The sequence below is a fragment of the Apteryx mantelli genome, chromosome 12 (assembly GCF_036417845.1).
Source record: "Apteryx mantelli isolate bAptMan1 chromosome 12, bAptMan1.hap1, whole genome shotgun sequence".
NCBI classification, from domain to species: domain Eukaryota; kingdom Metazoa; phylum Chordata; class Aves; order Apterygiformes; family Apterygidae; genus Apteryx; species Apteryx mantelli.
The window spans coordinates 17894628-17909112 of NC_089989.1; the positions used below are offsets into that span (position 1 = coordinate 17894628).

Below are 14485 nucleotides of genomic sequence, written 5' to 3' on the forward strand. Positions count from 1 at the left end.
GACTGGCAGGCAGCACAACGCAGTATTGCAGACCTTATCCTGCTCTGGGGCTGGACATGCCAGGCACTGTTTTGAGCCAGGCACTGCAGAAATGCAAGGAGCTGGTGCTGTGACTGCAGGTCAGGTCAACTGATTCTTGTAGCAGACAGTAAAGCTTGACATGTTTGCATACACAATGTTTTATTCTTTTTTTCATTATTTTCAGAGGCTATACATGGACTGGTTTATCTCCATAGTCTTTCTCCATGGTAAACAAGGATATCATATGTGCAACAGGAAAAAAATCATCTCCATTTATATTCTGAATAGATCCCACAGCGATGCAGGAATTTTAAATCTCTCAGCTGGAAGTTTGGCGCCCTCACTGAAAACTGCAGGCAATACAGATGAGTTAAATCACGTATGTTCTTTTATTAAGACGTGTAACAGAATAAATAAGACAAACATAGGAAAACTATACTCTGAGCACAACTTCACATATGAATCACATACATGTCTTCTTGCCTTACTGCGAATGTATACAAGGCTCAAATTTTGGAGTGCTGATTCAATCACTCTTACCACTCCTCCTCAGTCTTATGTTAAATCACATCAGTAAAATGAGAGCTGTGAGTATACTCAGGTCTTTCACATTTACCCTGTTGAGGTTTGGATTCACAGACTGCCCATGCACACACCTTGAGGACACCTGGACACCCTGCACCACCATTCAGCTTTGATGTTAACCCATTCCTGCAGTATGTAATAGTAGAGAATTACTTGAAGGTGAGGAAAATGTTGCTTTTTCTGATGACTAAAGCAAGAGAGAGCCCATGAAATAGAGGCCTTTAAACAACACATTGTACATCTTAGAGTACAACGAATAAGATAGCTTGGAATCAATTAAAAATATACAGTAAGCAAGTATGGAAAAAACAGATTTGAGTCAAGCCATCATTTACAGATGAACACCGCAAAAGCTCTTCAACTTAATTTGTTCCCATACAGAACCTTTGAATATTGGAAATAAAACAGAAAAACAAACAAATGTCTTAGCCACAAGGAACTTCTACGTTATGTGATTTTCCACTGCACTACAACTTAATACAAAACTATAAAAATAAGAAACATTATTTACAAACCATATTCATTTATTTACAAAACTACTGGTTAATTCAAGTTTTAAGTTACATGATAAATTATATAGCTCAGTCACACTTTACAAACAGTTAAAAGACAAACCTATTCTGAATACAAAGTAATATCCTCATGCTCTGGCTATGCCAATTCATAATACTTCCCAGTGTTTGGATCAAAGTAACAGTTCAGACATGGATCATACAAAAGAGTCAAGACTTCCTCATCTTCTTCAGCATTGAAGTCATCTTCACCTACGTGAAGTGTGAAAAGTAAGAATAAATCACTCTTTTATTCTCATAGACAATAACACAGAAGTACCTTTCTGTCAGATGTGACAGAATTTCTCTTTCAAGTGTATAATATTTCAACTTTTGAATTATTACCTTCAAAGATAACAGCAATTCACATTTTTATTATATTTCTGAAGACTTGTATTTAGTTGAAGTGAAATTATGGCATTCAGTGTTTGCTTAACAACTGGGTTTTACAGATTCCAGTGGAACAACAGTTCACTAGAAGCACTTTTACTGATAACAGATCAAAGTATTCCTAATGGATATTTTTCTCAATGAACTGCTTAAACGATAATGTTTTAACATGAACACAGAAAGACAATCAATCTGTTCTTAACGTCTGTAAAAATGAAACTGCATATTATCAAAACATTCTATGTAGAAAATCATAAAATTAAGCACAGCACAAAAATTTTTATTTGAAGACTTCTTGCTTATCATGTTAGTCTCACATCAATTGCATTCATGCTTGGTAGCTTACTGTGTAGTAACTACTGTGTAGTTTTTATAACATTTTCATTATTACAAGTCATATAGCAATATGACTATACTACAACTTCTTGATTCTTAGGTATTCCATTATTTTTGAACCATTGATGAAAATTTTACAATCTGCAGGTCTCTCATTAACTATTTTTTAACATAGGAGAATAGTTCAGAACTGGGTCTACCTCTATTTTACCTGCATACAAAAGTGACAAAACCAAGTGTCTGGTTCTTTTAATAAAACATTCCTGTTACTCTCAAACACTGCCATTTATCTATTTCTTGACAGTCAGTTTGTAAATTAACTCTAACATACACAATTTTAATGTCTGAAACCCAATATGTCACCTAAATGTCCAATATAGGTAAATCTGTACAAAAGAGCTTTAAATATCAACGAGGGAACAAGATTCTATCAGACAATAAATAATTCTAAATCTAGTTTGTCTAAAGTCATGTAAAATGCAAGAATGTTTTCAGGTTGCAGAAACCAATTCTTAGCCTAAAATACACCAATAAAGCCAGATGGGTTCGTATTGCTGATGCTTTATACACTGAAGCCCCTTTTTTAAACCTGTCTTTCATATAAGCTGAATGTAAGTTATATAATACATAACTTTTTGATAGGAAATAACTCACGATTGAACACGATTTGTATCTTGCATTTCATCATAAATGTTTATCCTGTTCTCAGACTGCTAATACAAACTGAACGCGTCCTATGCTCTACCACTTCATCATAAGTAATGGCCTATTATGCTAAAAGCAGCAGTTTCACAACTCTCCAAATCTATTTACAGTTAGGATGACACAACAATATATAGGTTACATTATCTAGAGACCAGAAAGTAGGTTGGTGTATTTAATACATACAGAAGAAGTGTGCACCTTATCAAATACATACAGAAGTGTGCACCTTATCGTTTCAGAAGAGAATTCATTTTTGTTTCATCAGTCGTATTAACAAATGCAGTCAGAAAGAAACCATCTCTTAATGTAATCAACAGTAAAATGATAAAGCCAAATTGCTGCCCTCCTTGCTGTTTGTATTTCATCAGGCCTGGTAAGCTAACTAAGGTTAACTCAAATATTTTAAGGGGATAGCTCCTAGGAAAATTAATGAAGTACAGAAAGAAGGGGTAGAACTGAATGTCTTTTTCTACACTTCAGCAAATCACAGCAGATAAGTAAATGGTATTCATGCCCCATTCCCTCACACAGCCTTACATTTTCATCTGAAACCATTCTGTTATTTCCATTGAATTCTTTCTTTTTCATTATTTTTGCTCTATTGTCTATGCTTCTCTTCTCAATCTTACTTTATTCCATTTTCTTCCCTAAGCTTAAATCTCCTTCCCTCTCTGCCTCAGCACTGGCCTCTCAATATATTCCTTGGCTTAATTTAAGAATAAGAAATTCTTCAAACTCATTAGGGGTCTATCTGTTTCCCTGTATATCTTGAATTCATACCAAATAGAACAGATCGCATCCAGGACTAGCTGGATTTACACCTTTACAGTAGTAACTCCCTGCATGTAGTTTCAGGTGAACAGGAAGAGAACTTAACCTTCTAGCCATATCTTTTTAAAGCTAGGCTTCTTCTTGTAGCATCTCAAAATACTCCAGAATGCCTTTCAAGGCATTTCCAGATGCTGCCACAGATTTCCAATGGTAGCACAGAGTATTTAGTTTTAAAGGGATTAAAAAAAACCTATTTTGTCAAATTCCCATGTGAAAACTCCACTTCTGTATTATTGCCTCCTAAAAGCAACCATTAATTAAATTATGAAACCTCTTTTATAAGATTCAATTAATGTATAATAGCTGTGTAAGAGAACATCCTTCTACTTTCAGATTGTATTCTGCATGCAACCTGGCCATATATAGGAGTTAGGTTTCCGTGGCAGAAGTAACTGATAAACAAGTCTCTTTCTAAGGAAATTTCTAGAGCTGTTTATGCTGCCTCCGTCCATTCTTTGGGATTGAAGCTGCTCAGGATTGCATCAAGAAATTATGGAAAAATAAAGAAAAAAAATGTGCCCTTTGGCAGTTTAATTTGAATATCATGGTGAAAGCAAAATCAAAACTTTTGTTCTTAAAATCACTGTAAAATTAAATAATATCTTTTTGTAATTGCTAAGGCTGGAACATAACTTGATTTTAAATAAAAGCTATGCCCAAGTCTGTGATACACATTATAGAGGGATAAGTATTTTTTCTTCTACTGATCTGAAAGGGACTGAAGGTAGTTAGTACCTCTGAATATCTGCCATATTAAAGGAAATGCTGTCCCACTGAAATTGGGGGAGCTACAGTTTTTATGGAGGAAGGATTTTGTTCTTCATGTCTTAAATTGGATATCAAAGAATGGAGTCGCATAGCAACTTTTTTGAACTCTTAAATAAATGTGTTATTTGGATCATGTTAACACTAAATGTTTGCACAGTTATCACAGTCTGTAGAACTGAAATAAATAGGCTCCCTTTTCACAGAAACATATTTTCACTGTATTCTAGGTTTTAATATTAGAAAATGGCTCGTGGTGAATCTCATCGTAAGATATATGGGTCATATTCTGACCCTGATAAAAGTGGATTCAGCTGCACTGGATCAGCTGTTGGCAGAAAGCACACTGAAAAGAACATTGCTAGTACTCTCTTCGATATGACCCTTGAACATGGAACTACGATGCTCAAATCTATACTGTAATGATGTGCTGCAGGGTTACCATATGAATATTGTCCATAGCTGTAGTCCAAGGAAGAGGACTATTCAGCTTTGCGATTCTTAGAACACTGCCTTAACTTAAAACAATGTTATACTATAAGGTAAGCTCCAGAGAATTTATGATTGTGCATTTGTCATTTACTGCGGAAACTTTTTTTGTATGAAAGCTGCCATGTAAAATGTAATTGTCTACAGATCAGAAATATTAATGCCCAATGGGGGAAAAAATCTGTTAAAAAAATTACCCTATTTATTGGCCCAAATTTTGGTTTTGATTACCTTTGTGAACCATGTTGAATATAAGACTACTTCTCATTACACCTCCTCATTTAATGATGTATTATGGAAGGTGCAAATGTTAAGAAAGGAACTAGAAAGTAAAATGGGCACTAGTTTTCTAAGAAAATAATCACATTTGTATTCTCAAAGTTATGACCCAAATTAAAGATTTTTTTCAAATATAAAAATTAAATGTATTTCCTAAGTATACTAATGTTATACTATCTATTTTTCTCTACGGATACTTCCAGATGAAATGGTTATTCTGAAAACATTTTAACTCACTGCAGAGTTTCACTAGGGGCAATATGCTTTTATTATCCTGTGATGCTTGGTATACTGCATAGGAAGAAGGACTTGTGACACTTAGTCTCTTCCCAGCATGAGAAATAACTCATTTTCTAATGTGATACTTAAAAATGGTAAATTGGGCAGCAGAATTTCCTGGTATGTATTTGACCATTCAATCAGTTGATCGCTCTGGAATTTAAGAGTAAGTGATAACACATTTCTTTTGTCACACAAACATAACTAACCTCAGTGAAGTGATTAAGAAAAAAAACATTCCATGGTTATTCTGAAGTGCGAGAGACATATCATAGAATAAGACCTTTTTTTAGCATCTCTTTCAAAAAATAATACTGTGAAACATTTAGTTACCATTCACACATAGTTCTCCAAGATTTTTTTTAATCCAGGAGCTCTAGAAAAATTAATATAGTTTAAGGTGGATGGGCACAATCTAATCTAGTATGCATATTACAGGGCACTGCCTTTTCCCAAACCTCTGTTTTAAGTCTAAAGATTTGTGTTTGAATAAAGTGTACCTTTTAAAATACGTGAGCAAACCATGCCAGTTTTGTGTGCCTAGCTCAAGGACATTATTTTTCAAGGACTGTAAATAATCAGAAAGGGAGGCTTGGAGTTGCTTGAGGATGCTGTAAATTGTACAGATAAGCCACTTTGCCAATCATGCCTCCCCTTCCCAGGGCTGCTAAGATTACTGTGATCTTCTCCCTGCTATTTTAATAGGAAAGGGTGTCTAGTAGTTTGGAAAAAACCCAAGCAGTGTGCTGTACGTGGAGGGAAGGCTGTGTGACTGCTCTGCTGTTCTCTCTCATTTTCTTCAACTTCTTGGGGTAATGAAGCTTGGTCATGTCAAGCAGCATGGCAGTTTTTGGAGATAAAACAAAAGAGGATCTTAAGAGTTTCTCTAGAAAGTTAACAAAATTACAAATATCATATATATACATGAGTCAGAATTTAGTGTGATTCAAGAAAAGTGCAAGAACAAAAAGCCAAAATAAAAAGCTATAGTAATTAGAGACTTTTTGTTCTCCACACGTGTTACAGATACATCATGTAAAATATTTCATCATAAAGGAAAATGAGTTTAAGAACTATTCACAAAACAGCTTGGAAATTCTAATATGACTAATTGGAGAAATCCAGCAAATTGCCAAGTACGCTTCTTGTTAGCTTTTTAGAGATAATCATCCAACTTTTAAATTTACAGAAATTCTAGCTTTCCTGCAGCAAGCCTTAGATTTCATAATACTAACACGAAAACATTCTCAGAGATCTATCACAAATTTATATCCAATATGCCTTTAACTCAAGGATTACTGTCCAATTTGCTTTGGCTCACTTAGGATGCTTAACACAACATATTGTTTGATTCTTTAAAGCAAGGTCCCTCCTGACAGCAGAATTCTATTTTGCTGTCATAAACAATTACAAATATACATCTATGAAAAGATTTCCAATTTGAGGGGCATAATCTATTTTAGACAGTAAATCACTGAGACATCTTCATCCCTTGGGCAGCCAACATACACAGGTCAGATTTATGAGGTTTCACATTGAATGCCCTGGACTTGAAGAAAAAAGTAGGTATCTACCTTATTTCCTAACATAGAAGATGAGAAAAAAGGGCCTTTGTAGAAAACAAGGTATTTGTTTTATTCTGCTGTTGCCGTTTCCAGTTTCAGCTACGTTCTTTGCCATTCTCTAAGCAATTACCTTAATAAACAAAAACTTAGAATGCTTTTGGTGGTGACTCAACAATCTAATCAGGAAATGATGAGATTTCATTAAAGGCTAAATCTGAAATTTTTCTTTATAAGAGGAGTTCCACTTAAATAAATGAAATTGTTCTGAACAGGAATCAGTTCATGAATACAGTCTTTCTTTCATAGGTTTGCCATCCCCACTACCCTCAATTCCTCATTTTAAACAAATAAGATGCATTTTTTAAGAATTTAATCCATATTGAACCAGAATGTCAGGAAACCACCACTGTGTAAGTTATCCTTCTATCAGGATGGAAAACTCTGCTAGCATGAACTGAGAATAATAAATAAGAGAACCTTGCCATCAAAATGTAAAAGTGCAGAAAACAACTACAAGGCAGCACCAGCACTACAGAAACAGCACTTAAAGACGTCTCAATACACTTTCTACATAGATTCTCATCTTCATAAATTCCTACCTGGAATACTCTGATTTGCTGAAGATTGTTCTTCTAGCTGTTGGCTTGCAGGAATGATGGGGGGACTGAACACATTCAACCAGTCTCTGAAAAACACAAATCAAAATATGGTGGTTTTAACTTGCCACATCGGGCCATGGCTGTCACAGCTGACACAAGAACTTCATGCAGGCGAACTTGTGCTACGGGTCAGAAAGATTAGTCAGAGCTGTGAAAGTAATTTCAGTATCCATGGATTCCTCTAGAAAGGATGAATTTTCCCAAAGCATGGAAGATTAATTAACTTGATTTCTTTACATTGCCAGACTGTATGAAGTACAGCTTGAAGTACAGCTTACTTTCAGCATGAAGCAGGTAACATACTTCTACTTTCTGAAAAGCCTTATGATCCCATAAAAGATTTTTTTCTGACTGAGAAACCTGGCAAGGCTAAGTCATGTGCTATAACTGCTAAAATATGCCTTTTACCTTTTCTGCTAGTTTTTCTGCTGTTGGCAGATTTGTTATTGATTCCACATAATCTGCTGCTGGTATGTACACAGAATCTGGGGTGAATCAGGGGACACCCACCTATCTGTTTTCAGTCAAAATGGAAAAAACTAATTTTCTGCCTCAGGAAACAGAGCTGCTGGTGTAGAAATTCAGCAAGTAGTATAGCAGATTTAAAGGGAGAAATATTGAATTTTCCATCATTTCAATATATAAAAAACATACTTCAAAATTTTTTTGAAGTACCATCATAGTATTTTCGCATATACGGCCAACATCAACCTTACTGCTCTTCAGCTAGCGCCAGTGAGAACTGGAACAACTGATCCACACAGCAGTATGCTTGCCCAGATATTTCATTATTAGCTCCTCCTGTCACTTGGTGCATTTGCGTTCCCTGAAGACAGCGAAAGACTCTGTTTACACCAAAGCTTCAAAAGTTTTAAAGAATAACAGCTAGGTATGTGCATTATGATACCAAGTGGCATGGTAGAATACATTTCCATTCCTGCCACTTGCACATGGTTTGTGCTGCCTCACGATCAGCCAACATGAAGCCAAACACTAGTGTCTGAATGGGCTCATAGCCTGTGACTGTTGTCCCTTACCCAATTCCCTACAATTGCATGGGAACACAGTGTCAACACAGGCAACCTCTTGGAGAAACTCTGGGGCAATTTTAAAGAAGGTAAGGCAGAACTTTGTTAGAGCATTGGTGTCAATCTGCAGCTCCCCTTCCCAAGCCACCCTTTGCTTCAAATCCACTACAACTTTTTTTAAAGAATAGTGATGCTTGAGAACCAGAGAAGAATGAGAATGTTTCTACTAGGAGAACTGCTACAGCTACAGTGATGCAAGTCCAAAGGAAAGACAGTGCTTGCTGGTAGAGAGAATTACCTTAATCAGACCAACAAACATAGTTAGAAAAAGTAAAGAGGCTTTAGAGTACATATGCCATTCTGCACATTTGACACAAAAAAGAAGAGTTTATAGATATGTGTTTTTCATATAAAATATATATCAGATCATTTCTAAAAGAAAAGGTGGTTGACACCTGGAGAGCAGAGAGAATGTTAATAAGATGGAAAGAAAGATAATAAGGTGATTATCTCCTATGGAAAAGAGAGAGACAAGTAATTTATAGAACATGGAGGGAGGGAGGTAATCATGTGCCATTAGACCAATATCTCTATTGAATTCATGGTTCTTATTACTCTCGAAATTTATGAATTTTAGTTTCCAGTCCTGTCTCTGGAAGGTATTCCTGAAAGATCAATTCTGAGAAATCAGAGATGGGATGATCTGTGAGTAGCTGGGTGATTTTGTCCTTTTATTTTGTCCTTCAACTCTTGGAGTCAACTCTAGTGTTGAGGAGTTGTTAGGTTTCATCCTTATAGTTATTTTGAGGCACCTGGTTCACAGGATGAATTATATTTTATTCTAGTAGACGCGAGTGTAAGATTCAGGGACTTCGATGGTTCTAATGGGAGGCAGAAGAGTGTGTATTTATGACAGAGGCAGTAGAAATGTGTTTGCACTTTTAATTTTTCATATTAAACACAGTCTAGATTCAGTTCATGCTCTTTGTCTCAATGTCCAAGAAAAACTAGTAGCTTTGCTCTTCAAAATCCTCCCACCAAAAAAGTAATAGAAACAATACTAGGTGTTCATTATTGACTAAATATTACTTCTTAAAGTTGAAAAATTTTACACAGTGTATATTAAAAACCAGTCTAGCACTTCCACATGTTAGTTAGCAATGTCTAAATCAACCTTTCTCAAAATCTCGAGAACAAACCTTATGTGTGCTGAAATCTTCCTAGCCAAATTGCATCAGAGAATAAATATTTGCAGTTGATTAACAACCCTTTGAAAAGTGACTTTACAACGATAATGCTGAGAGATGGTTTACTCTAGCAGTCAAGACACTTTTGGCATAACAAAATTTGCAGTCTGCTTTTAGGAAGCACCTAAGATGGCATGTGTGTGTGAGACAGGAGAGCGTAAGTTAATTAAAAAAATTTCTAAAAAATTTTTAGACCTTGCCTGAAAGTACAGAGCCCAGCATGGAGGCAACTAGCTATTAACCTGCTGAGAAACACAAACTGTGGTCTGTGTTCCAATTTAATGTGTTCTTATGTTGATTGAAGAAAGTATTTTCGGACTGAGCTTCTTAAAGAAGCTAGTTTATCTCCTCAAAACAGAAAAACTAATCAAGCATTTTGATTAATTAAAGACACTATTTATGCTATTGAGGCCTCAAGCTGTAATCAATATAATCAACCTGCAAGAAATTATCTAGAGCTTTCCTGATAACAACGCTGAATGCTAAGTATTCTCTTTGACATTGTGAGTTGCACTGTATGAAGGCTCAGAATGGACAGTTTCCACACACATTTGAAGCAGGCTTTATCTTTAATGCTTGCACTGAAATTCTTAATTATTCTGCAAGCTCTTCTCCATACCAAGATACAATAAAGCATATGTGATACAATCTTGTCATATCACTGTCTTTTTTTAAAAATTAGTTTCAGGAAATAATTGCTGTATGTTGAAAGACCACATGACAGCAGAACTGTGGTGGAAAATAAAAGCAGTGTTTCAGAGTCCTGAAAACAGGTAGTTTTTAGTTTTATGGCAGTATGTTAAATTTTGCAGAAAATGGCACCCATAATAAAAAGTGTGTGAGAAAACTAGTGATGCTTTATTAACTAGCACATTAACAAACAGTACTCTATCAAAACTATTACCACAAGGAATAATTAACACCATCAACAGAAATCTGAAGGATCAGAGGGTCCTGATTTAAATATTATGTTTGATACTCTTATTTTTTAACAGATATTTAAGCTTTTTAGGCTATCCTACTGGCTGGAATGTGAAAATAGCAAATGACATTGTACAAAGATTTTTAAACATTTCTGTGAATTGAGACAGCTTTTTTTTTTTTTGGTCAGGTTTAATTTGTATAGCTTAAATCAGTGGGATTATTTGATCCATATTGTTAAAAAAATAAAATGCTTAGAAGCTTTAGTAGAAAAATTTTGTCTGATGTTCTATACAGAACTTAACAGGAACTTTAAAATTATTAGGTCAGCCTGGTAATATGCTTAAAAAATGCTACATTACATTGAATCAGGGAATGAAAAAATAACATGAATTTTGTACTACTAAGCGCACGTCAGATTGACAGAATATTAAGTATTTGAAGAGTACAATCAATGAAGAACACATAACATCACATTTAACTGCTTAAAATACTTCGTAAGCTTCTGTAAATACTAGGGAGAACTAGCTCATGGCTGAGTGATAATAAAAGGAGTGCATTTGCTGAATTATTTTTTACAATGAATAATGTGACCCTGTGGTGGGTCAGAGAATGTCAATGTACAAATCAAGAGTATAAAAATATTTTAAAGAAAAAATGACCAATTCTTTATAACTTTTGTTATGACCAGCAAACATCTTGGCACATACCTCTGTTGTATTAATAATATCTAATACTATGTGAACCAAATTCTACTGCAAACCCTGAAAATGAGTAAGTAATACCTTATTATGATCCACTGATTGCAAAGTACTAACTCATATCAATAATATGGCCTAGTATAGCCTAAATATTCAATTCAGGTATGATGAAGATCTATTTTTTCCCCACTTTGTTTGAATTTTTAAATATATCTGTTCAAGAAAGGTTGTCAAAGACAACTCAGTACTTAATAGATCAATACAAAGTGACCTAGCTTTTTAACACCTCTCATCCATCCTCTGCTACACACACTTTGGAGGCTGCATTACTTGTTAGGCTCTATAGATTAGCAGATCTGATTTTTCAATTATTTATGTATCTGCTAAACTTTATACATACGTGTAATTTCATTGCCTTAAGTCTGATTACCTATAAAAATCTATTTGGGTTTTGCTTTGCAATATATTATGTCTATGTACATAATATATTAGTTTTAGTAGTCAAGAGAGGACTTCTGAAGTCTATTAACAATAATACGTCTGTGTTATGTACAGAATGCGATCACAGTCTTCAAAAAAAAGCTGAAATAAAATTTCAGGTCCTACCACTATATCTGTCTGTAATAACTGTGAAGTCATCTTAGACTTAAATTGTCCATTATTGCATCTAAAACATTTTAAACAATTTTTTTATACAAATGTCATAAACTAAGAAATATTTCATATTAATTTATAAATCAGTAACTATTCAGTACTATTCAGGTCTGAAAAAAAATATTTCTATAATGGAAAATTGAGTGAGTATACAGAAGAATAGTAAGACGTTACCAAAAGAATATAGGGTATATTTATACATACAAATGAAGGATTTCCAAGTGCATATTTTAATAAAAATCTTGAAAAATAACATAAATATACATCTCTGGATGACTTTGCATGAATTGAAAGCTGTATTTTAAAAAGAAATATCAGAAGTATTTAAGGTCAATCTGGCAATACATTAATGATTAAAAAAATGCAAGGCATCAGCTACATTGTATTATTCTCCTAGAGTGTTATTGTAGTTTCAAAATATCATTAAATCAGCACAAACCAACACTTATCATTTCCTCCACATTTTTCACAGTGAGCTGCATTCTGACTATGAGTAATCTGTTAATCTGTTCTTTGCCTCACAATCCGTCAAAGTGACAGATTCATTCCATCCCTAATACATAATATCTTCATTTACAGTATGCCTTACTGGAACTTTCTTTTTTTGCTAGCACTGAGATTTAGAAAGTCACAAATATATTTACAGAATACCTTCTTCCTTGCTCCATACCACTTCAGCAAGTCCAGCCTACAAAATATCATACTTCTAATGGAGGCAAAGAGACTTCTTTTAAAACTAAATAATTTAATTTTTAATGAATTAATAACTAAAAAAAGATCATTAAAAGTACAAGTAAAACTGTGCAAGAAAGACTTGAGTCTGCTCCTCTTAAAGTATTACATCTGTAAATGAACTGTCTTATATGAGTGCTGGATCAGGTCCAAAGACAATAAAGGAAATTTGAATTCTACTTATTAAACTAGATGTTTAGATACTACAAACTGCTGGATTACAATTATGTACAGGATAATCAAGCTGACCAGTATAAGCTGAAAGCCTGGCCTATAAATGCTATACCATTTTTCTTTCAATATCAGAGTTCAAATGATAGTTTTTTGCAGATTATTAAAAAAATACACAGTCATCTACATCAGTCTAAAAATAAGTATGTCCTCAATTTGGAGGGTTAACAGCTTAGTAATTAGCATACTGTGCTATTTGGTCAACATTTCTTAGTTAAATACATGAAGCTTCCATCATAGCTTCTGTTAAACAGCAGTTACATTGCAATTTACTTAAAGACAAACCTCTACTTAATTAGAATGTTGACTTGTTGGCTAGATTACAGTCCTGATGCTACAATGACACTAGTAGAGAAGAACAGTGTTTTACCATCTAATTTAAGTAAAATATTAGCCCTTTCTTCTTTGCTAGCTTTGATTAATCTGTGTATCAGAATACCAGCTATATAAATTGGAAGTAATGAGTTTGCAAAGGTGGTCTACTGCGTATTAAAATTCCTGCATATTAATCTATTCTTAATCAAGTAAATTCTAATAAAGTACAGCAGATATTCATTGATCAGTGAATCAATTGATCTGGATTCCCACATTTAATAAAGTGTCCATTAGGTAAGGTTTGCCTCACTTTTTTTATATATAACAATTAAGCAAACCATTCATTTTAAGAATTATATTTTAATGCTTCAGCAATTCAGAAAACACCTGAAGCTAGAACCTAATGAGTCTTAGTCTAATTAAAATAAATTCTTTTCTCTACAGTCAGCCCCCAACAGCATTTTACTGTTCTGGACATCCTGGATGTAGATTGCATCCCATTTAACTTTTAACGGATGACAAGAAGCCAGAGGGCTTTCAAAAATCAATGGAGAGAACGTGACTTAACAGAACACTAACTTTAATATTATCCACCTGTTAAAGGTGTTGCTGCTGAATGTTCTTACTCCCTGAAAATTACCTTTATTTTTTCTCAGGAAAGTTAAAAAAAAAAAAAAAAAAAGCCAGAAAGCTCTGACCTTTCTCTATATTAATGCAGTGAACACTACAGCATGAAGCTGGAAACTTAATCATGACCACAAAATAAGAACTATACTACCTCAGTTTAATTCTTTAAAAATACCAAGCTTTCTCAACAACACTAAAATAACATCAAGGAATCAAAAACAATACTCTGTATGATAGATTCAAAGCAATTGCACAAATTATACTGGAATAGCAAGGAAGGGAGGTGTGGACATCTGTGCCCTTAGAAGCCCAGGTAATTTTACTCTGCAAGAAAATGTTGTATGTGTACGTGGTATCAGTCAAGAGGCCTGATTTGTCTGTATTATTCTGATTCAGAAGGAGGATAGAGGACTAAACATAAATTTCTAAAGATGGGGGGATTTGTTAGTGGTAGTAAGCTGTTTCTCTTCAGAAAAGCGAGCAATACAAATGATACAAACCTACTTGGAAGCTTGCCTGTCTTGGGAACTACCCAAACCCCCCAAGGCTCTGAGACACGTAAGAACCAGCTGGA

The 14485-nt window shown here is 34.4% G+C and overlaps 1 protein-coding gene across 3 annotated transcripts in view; it reads right to left on the reverse strand.

The window, feature by feature from the left end:
• Nucleotides 1-391: 391 nt before the first annotated feature.
• Nucleotides 392-14485, reverse strand: part of CFAP20DC (CFAP20 domain containing) — a 93226-nt gene continuing 79132 nt past the window's right edge. The window contains exons 15-16 of one of the 3 annotated variants that reach the window (XM_067303420.1): nucleotides 7396-7481; nucleotides 392-1370 (exon numbers count right to left, since the gene is read on the reverse strand). In XM_067303420.1, the coding sequence (XP_067159521.1) occupies nucleotides 1258-1370; nucleotides 7396-7481 (199 nt within the window). In that variant the 3' untranslated portion in view covers nucleotides 392-1257. Of the gene's footprint in view, nucleotides 1371-7395; nucleotides 7482-14485 lie in introns of those variants that run through there. The other 2 variants (XR_010885396.1, XR_010885395.1) reach the window with 2 other exon arrangements.